This window comes from Pollicipes pollicipes, unplaced genomic scaffold (genome assembly GCF_011947565.3).
Source record: "Pollicipes pollicipes isolate AB1234 unplaced genomic scaffold, Ppol_2.1 Scaffold_6138;HRSCAF=7277_pilon_pilon_pilon, whole genome shotgun sequence".
Classification (NCBI taxonomy): domain Eukaryota; kingdom Metazoa; phylum Arthropoda; class Thecostraca; order Pollicipedomorpha; family Pollicipedidae; genus Pollicipes; species Pollicipes pollicipes.
In genome coordinates, this window is record NW_023596818.1 from 22,754,366 (window position 1) to 22,762,578 (window position 8,213).

Here is an 8,213-nt window from a genome sequence, read left to right on the forward strand (position 1 = left end):
CACCAATTGAACTCAAATCAGTTTGTGTTGTGCAAGATGATCCTGGAATGGAAAGAACTGAAGGTTAAAAAGATGTCCTCCCCGACCACCTGCCGAGTTTGTCGTGCTACCAGTTATCCCTCGCTCTGATGTCCCCCACGACAACGTCGCCTGACGCCCCCTGAACGCGCCAGCTGATGGACGCGGCGGGTCAACTTGCTTGCGGCATAGGACGGGCAGACGCGCCAGTGATGTCCGTGACACCCGGTTGCTTATATTAAGTAAATCGGTGCTGGTACAGTGGAGTATTTGGCATCGTGCACGAATCTCACATAAGGATGACTCAGTATGCAAATAATAAGGAGCCACTGGCACCACTTCACGCAGGCCACTTACCCCATGTCAGCGAGTTCATATCTGTTCCCATGGCAGCCTTCACAGGGAGTATTTGTGCTAAACACCCACAAGAGGTGACTTGATCACATGCAGAGCACTCATGTATCAATGTCTTATGTTTTGTGCTATTCGTTGTTTGTGCTTGAGGTGACATAAGATGACAATGGTGCCGGTGGGCCGGCGGCAGTGTACCTGCGCAGCTCGCCGGAGGTGGTGGCCGAGAGGATCCGGCGGCGAGCTCGCGACGAGGAGCGTGCCATCCCTGACTCGTACCTGCGCGCGCTGCATGAGCTGCACGAGGACTGGCTGGTGCGGCGCTGCCGGTTCTCGTTGCCCTGCTCTGTGCTAGTGCTGGACGCCGACAAAGACCTGCAGATGCTGTGAGTGGACGGTAGGATGCTGTGCTTCGGCAGGGTTTGGTGTGGGCAGTGGGTTTCTTTGAGTTTCTATTCAGTCATGGAGCTGACTGGTGGTGCAGGTTGATATTTCAGTGCTGCTTGCGGTCTTGAACTGCTTCAGTCATGCTTATTTTAGTCCCCTATAATTTCATTTATTTGCTTGACAACATCATGTAAAGTAAATCCAAACACTGCTGGTACCTCTTGGTCTTCAGAACGGGTGGCAATACAGTTTTTGTGGCTGTAGTCAGCTGGCATCGGAGGCCATGTTACAAATCCTGAGTGATTGGAGCCCCAGATTTGACTTGTTTCAGGAAGGAGGAGTTCAACAGCCGAAAGCACGAGATCCTATGCTGCAGCGCAGTGAAAAGTCCGGTCAAGGGCCCGAGGTCGCCAACACCTGCTGCTGCCATCTGACGGCTGACCTGAGGAAGGCTGTCCGACACCTGATGTGTAGTGGAACTGCATTGTGCTATCTATACATGTTGTTCTGGCGACTTTTAGTTTGTCTTGTTCCTGCTTACTCGCTGATCTGTGCACTTTTACATTGTCTGTTTTAGATGCCCAAGGCCATTGTAATCTCATGAGGGGTTGTGATATAATTTCTGTGTATATCTATGCTTCCGCATATGTGCATGTGTGCGTGCTCAACTAGTGATCCTCATGTTTATGTCGTTGAACATTAGAAACTCACTGTGAAGCATGTCTTCAGATAGGGTTGGCCTCTGTTGACAGAGTTGCACTGGCACCAACAAGTGTTCTTGAAAGTCATGTCAGCACTGACCAAAGAGCATTTGTGCAAGTGACCACAGCATTCACATTCTGTAAATATATTTTATATCACATTGCCATTTTGATCAGCTGGACAAGCCAAGTAGTTATAACATTGGGATTGTAGGCATTCTACCCACATCCTAAGGTATGACAAAGATTGAGCAGTGGTTTAGACTTCGATAGACCCAGGATGTCTGTTGAACCATTTATTTTACGGCGTGCATCGCGAACAAGGGGGGGGGGATAGCTGCCGCTGCCGTAAAGTTGCTGGACTGTAGATAAGTGCGCAAAATGATGATGCTTGAAACAGAGTTGCCCCCATCCGGAGGTGTCGGCGTGCACGTTGGTTGACTGCCGCGGCAGTGCATTCCAGGTGAAGCATATTCAACTCAGCGAATCTCGATGCGACGTGGTAGTGGACGCTGGCCCAAAATCGGGTGGAGAGACAACTGGTGCAATTGCAGATGGTATAGGTGGTTTGTGGCTTGGTTAAAAAGGTTTGCGCGGTTTCCGTTACTGGTTGTCGGGACCAGGTATGTGCCCTGAGCGCAAGCGCGCTGCAATTGGGATAAATGGGGGGGGGGGGGGGCAGCAAATCACAGATCTTCTCACCACAGAACTCTAGCGCACGGGATTAACTCTTGGGATTCAGCAACGTGTGTACGGTATACAATTTGGGTGGAACAGGCCATTATACGCTGGCACATCCAATATCCTCCCCCGAGGGACGCATGTCAGGAGTGAGCTTATCACGGTTGCCTGTACTGCCTTTCAGAATCCACTTACAGGGAAAAATGGAAATATGCCGGTCTGGGGGAGGCGTTTGGGGTTCCACCGGATTATTTGGCAGTTGGAAGCACTGACATGCGCTGCTCCATTGATGTGCCCACTGCCCAGCAGCCCGGGTCAGTTAACGTATATCCACCGTTTTGTCATTGTTCTGCTAATGCGCTGGTATCGCTGCTGTAATTCCAATTAGTTTGCATCAATCACCTTTGATTCGTTGGGAGTGGGACAACCGTCCCTGACCGGCGAAAGCGCCGATGCAGCCCCGCCCATCGTCCCCGTGCACGCACTAGGTATATCAGGCACCTATAATCGGCTTTGGAACCGCTAGTTTGTTTTACTTTTTCGAGATGTCTCTAGTGACTGGGGGTTTACGGAGTTATAATGCCATCAACCCGCTCTTTTATTCAATGAAAAACAGATTATTCTATCAAAGAATTCGATTTCATGAAGGAACTGAACGAAAGTTTGCTTTTTTTTAATTTAACTTAGTTTTAACAGCACGTAAAATTCCACGTTTCTGGACTGTTGGCCGCGGCCTCCGAATGAACGCCACGCTGTCCAACATTCCCATCAGCTGACTGCGTTTTGGGTGACGTCGACAGGCGACCCGACGAAACCGTCGTGTTGTTTCTCCATGCAGTGCTTAATGCGGCGTTGCGGTGGTGCCCAGGTGCTGCTAGTCGTATTGCATCCGTTTGTAACGGTAAAGGGCGTCCTTTGGGAGCGGATCGACGTTTTCTTCATAAATCTTCAAACTTCAGACAGATGGTGAGTGTTGCGCAGTTCAAGTTTGTACTGCCCGAGTCAATGAAACTGAGTCCCGAGGTTCTGCAATAAGCATGCATTTTAGGAAGCCATTATGCACATTCTGAATGTCTAGAATACACTTCTTAGCATTGTGCTGTGATATTGTGTCCAACTTTATGTGTCTGTTTTGTTAATGCATTAATGTGTGGTGGTAAGGGGTGTTTTGGTTCCACTTCATCTTTTCCAACACCCTTACCATTTTTAACACCTTTCACCTTTGCTTCCATGAGAACTTGCTGATGACCCTCTCGTGTAGATCTTGTGTGTACACAGGTCATGTGAGTCTGTATGGTATGTTAAAAATTTAATGCTGGGAAAAGGTATACACCTACTTGCCCACGTATTCAGCATTTGTGTCCCAGTCTGCTCTAAATGACCCAAAGTCTCACTGACTGTTCTTTGTCAACTGTTTGTCCCTGCCCCCCCCCCCTCTTAACCTTTGGTCTCCACTCATTCAGTAACTGTACCCTTCCCGAACTTTTCCAAAGTCTGGGAAAACATTTTGGGGCATATTTTCTGATAGTTTCCATAATCTGCACTGCTCTCCCTCTGAACTCATCCAGTGAATCTATGCCCCTGCTTTTCCATTACTTCAAGCCACTGTGCTGGTTCTGAGCCACAATGTCATGTGGCCTGCTCAAGCATTGGAAGGGTTTTGTGCTTGCACAACATTTTTGGTCTCACTACTTGGATTTCATTAGTGGATCTGGCTCAGGGTGTGAGGTGAGAGACAAGGTCAGGGGTTATACAACTCCACACAGGTCAGGAGGGTAGCATTTCAGCTCGGCAGGACATAAGACAATGAACACACAGTTGACACCAATTTAAAGCATTTGTTGACTGGCCCTGGCTTGTCTCTGTTGTCATTTTTGTCTGTTCTGCATTGCACATTGTGGTTGTGCTCAATCCGTGCCCCGGTTTGGTGTATTCCCAAGGTACGTGAGCTGCTGACAGTAAATTAAGTTGTTCCAACTGTGGAATTCTTGTCTAAAAATTCCAAAGCTGTCTAAATATCCTCCCTTGTCCTAGCCTGGTGCAACGAGTTGTCAACACAGTCCGCCATGTTTCACAGACTTGAGTTGGCTTCATGACCACATAGTTAAAGGTCCCTGAAGCTGCCCCCCCCCCCTCCACAGACTTCAGCTGTCATGTCACATGTCAGAAAGCTGCAAGAGAGTGCTTAGGTATGCACATCTGTGGCAAATCATATTACCCTTGTCATAGCCAAGTCCCCTGGACCACTATGACATCAGTGTCATAGTTAAGCTGTTTTTAGCTTTCCTCTAGTTCTTGCCACCTACTGCATCACTATTGGGTCTTGTATTCTTTTTGAGAGCTGTACCTGTGCTTCAGTCAGGCATGAGGCTAGCTCTGGCTTTGCAAAGGCTCAGTTTTTATCAATGATGATGAGTTTGAATCCAACCTGGAGCTCTTTTCCCATGGCTGAATTCATCTTTGGTTCCAGTGGAATGTCATTTGAAACAGCTGGCTTCGCTATCAGCTTGCGCTTTGTGTCATTTTTAGATCAGGCGTGGGAATTTACTTTGCTCTGAAAAATTATTTTAACACATGCCTGGTTGGGGTGTCAATTTGCCCCTCCCCCTCCTTCCAGAATGCTTTCCGAATGGCTTGACATAGCTGCACCAAATTCTGCTTAGCTGTAGACAATGGAATAGCAGATTGTTTGGTATAGAAATTGATATGTGCCTTGCAAGGTCGCTGATCTACGGCAGGTCAAAGTCGGGCGTGGATTTAGCAAAGTCGATTTCAAGGGAATTGTGCAGTCTGAAGCAGCAACAGAGTGTTGGATGAAGCCATACATTTCTGAGATGCTTTCTTAAGTAACACAACAATGAAATGAACAAAGTTCATTGCCCTAGGGTCATGTATGAAGGTCAGGCCAAGGTCAAGACTGACCTGTTTTATTACTCTATGGCTTGCTATATGGGGTAGTTTCTGCTTCTCACTTTCATTTTTGGTAACAGAAGCCATGTTCCAAATGTTCCACAACTTTTTATAGGTCAGCATGGGTATTTGACCTAAAATGGCTCAGGTCAACATTTTGTTTTGGGAGCATACTACCTGGCATTGTCTTTGTTGCTTATTAAAATGCTAAACTTAAAACATTCTTGTATGATTCTGGTCACCATGACTTTCAAAAGGTCAAACAAGGCCACTGGCCTTAAATAAGCATGCAACCCTTCATTTAAACAGGTGTGTAGCATATGGGGGCACTTTGGATGGCAACCAGGAGTTTGATCTTGTTTGACGTTATTTGACCTGAAGGCTGGTATCTGGAACCTCGCACTTTGGCCCAAGTGAGTTCATGTACAGGTGAACACACCCTGTGAATCTGGTGTCTAGCTCTCTTTGTTTTTTAGATCTCAGGGGTCAAATTGACCCCCTCCTGAGTGAAGTGTATCTAGCCAGCCACCCTGGCATGTGTTAATTTTGGCTGTGGTTTCAGCTTCATCCAGCCTTAAATGGAACAGTGGTCATTGCACTGTAGTTGTGACCATACAAAACACTCCAAAGTTTTCCAGATTTTTTGGGTGGCATGTGGCCAAAAGCCCATACCAGCTGGCACTCTCAGCACCAGTGACACTTGATAACAGTCAGAGAATTGACCACAAAGTGCCATGCATGTACTGACTTAGGGCGAGAGACTTCAAACAATGCTGATGGCATTTTCTTGCCCCATTTAGTGTGACCAGATGCAAACATGGTTTTGGCTTTGCAAACCAACACTTTGCAAGGTTCGTCTCTGGTTTTGATGTGATCTTAAAGCAATGGGTTCGGCTTTAGCTGCACATTTTTTGTTCAAAGCTTCTGACTGACTTGGCTTCATAATGCCAAATTTGAAGCCCCTTCTCCGGATTCGACCTCGGTTTCATGTCGCTGTCTTGGCATCGGATTCGGCTTTGAGGGCACAAGCCTGGCTTCGTCACTGGTCCTTGCTTCAATAATTATCCACTAACAGTTGCTGCCTCCAGCAATAAAGCAGCTAGGGGGCCGTGAAAGATACCCCCATACAACTCTGTGGGAGTTTGCCCCGTGGGCAGCGTTTCAAAAGAACTAGTAAAAATGGCTACTGCTTCCCCCCCCCCCCCCTTCATCTTCAACTGGGGAGCTTCCATTGCCCTTGCTGCCTCATTCAGCCATCATTTCACGCACCGTGCCACCCTGGTTGTGAGGCGACCTCGGCTGTGACGTGTCCCATAGCGCGGCCGCTGACGCCGCCGTCCCGTGTCGACAGCCGGCTCCAGCCAGCGCGACTTCGGTGGGCGGCGGCGGCCGCTCGCCCAACAAGGGCATGTCGCGGCCGGCCGGCGGCGGGCGGCACGGTACGTCAGCGCAAGCCGGCGGCCGGCGGCGGCGCACCGCCAAGCGCACCACCGGCGCCGGCAGCGGCGGCATGTGGCGCTTCTACACGGACGACTCGCCGGCATCAAAGTGTGAGTGGCTCCTGGCGCGCCGGGCTCAGGCCGTTCTGGTCTCGCTTGCAGTCAGACGTGTCAACGCGCGCGTTATACATCATTGTGGTCGTCCGTTTTACCTGTTGCGGACATTGTCGTACAAAAATCACTGCCGCAGCGTCAGAAATATGACGGAGTGCGAGCACGAATGTGACGGAGCGCAAGCACGACACTTTCATCGAGCTCGGCATCACTGCACTGTTGACGGCCATGACGTCTTACAAATTGTCCATCGGCTTGGGCCCATTTTGCGGTTTACCTCTGCTGCATCTCATCCCTGCTGACTATTATCTGTTTGCGTCTCTTCAGTTGAGTAGTATCCATTTTTTTCGGACAGGCCGTACACCACGGTTGTGGTGTACGGCTTGTGGCTGTGGCTATGTAGGGCGTCATGTGCAATACGGTGCAGTCACCTCAGCTAATGTTTATGTGCACCCGCGGACATGCGTTACTGATGACGACCGTGACACGACCGACGTGCACCGTGACGCGCGCCGCTGTCGATTGCGCGACGGCCTGTTTGTCGCACAGTTCCACTGGCGCGGCATGGTGCATCGCTACTCTGACCGGCTGTTTGTGACGATTGGCCGCCGCCCAGCGCCTGCAGCCTGCGACAGACTGCCCGCGGTCCCAGCCGCCGGCGCCGGTCAGTGGCGCTGCGTGACGGTTCGTGACGGTTTGTGTGACGCTTTCAGCGGCCCGGTGCCGGTGCTGGTGATGAGCCTGCTCTTCATCGCGTCCGTCTTCATGCTGCACATCTGGGGCAAATACACGCGCGGCTGAGGGCGCGCGCCGCTGATCAGGGCGGCCGCGCGCGGAGCCGGCCACACCCTATTTATTGCTCCGCGACACACAGCTGTTCATTCCCGGCCGGAGGATGCCGGCGCCGCCGTTTTTACCGAATGTCGTTATGTTTTGTACTGTAATGGGAGCCACGCGCGGACGGGGCACGTGGACACCACGTGTTGTGTAATAAAACGGACCACGTGGACATGTGGGGTGTGATGGACGTTTTGGTGGACGGTGGAGCCAAGGAAGACTAGCGCTGCTATCGCTGTTGTCATATACAGCAATTCATGTAAAAGCACTTCAAATGAGAGAAAATATCAGTATTAAACATGGCGCACTGAAACAACACAGTATATGTATATATATATATATATATATATATATATAATATATATATATATATATATGCTTACCAGACGAAAAACTTACCAAACCAAGGATCTAGACAAGTCTTTTGTCCCAAAGTATGCTGTAAATAGTAAGCATCTTATGTGATTCTTCCAAAGTTGCTCAGTGAGCGTGCGCAGTCTCACAAAATAAGTTTGGAGCTGTCCAGAGAAAAATGTTACCCCAAAAATGCAATTAAACGTGCCAAAGACGGCCACCTACGCATGCTCCACCACGATCACGCTACTCACGCTCCACCAGCCAACTAGTTTTAAAAATGTATTTGTGCCCTCCACCTTCCGACTCCCCAACAACACATTAGGCCGTGCACGTCCCAGTCGAATAAAAGACACGCGGCACTCCCAGCTGATTTACCGAGCCAGCGCAAGTACAACGCCTGACGACCAGCGCAGGCCGG

General features: G+C 49.7%; 1 protein-coding gene across 1 annotated transcript; it reads left to right on the top strand.

The window, feature by feature from the left end:
• Positions 1–3,003: 3,003 nt before the first annotated feature.
• LOC119106251 (protein transport protein Sec61 subunit beta-like) lies at positions 3,004–7,527 on the top strand. Its single transcript, XM_037229858.1, has 3 exons — positions 3,004–3,104; positions 6,400–6,602; positions 7,315–7,527. The coding sequence occupies exons 1-3, from the start codon at positions 3,102–3,104 to the stop codon at positions 7,400–7,402; spliced, it is 294 nt and encodes a 97-aa protein (XP_037085753.1). The 5' UTR covers positions 3,004–3,101; the 3' UTR covers positions 7,403–7,527.
• The last annotated feature ends 686 nt before the right edge of the window (positions 7,528–8,213 follow it).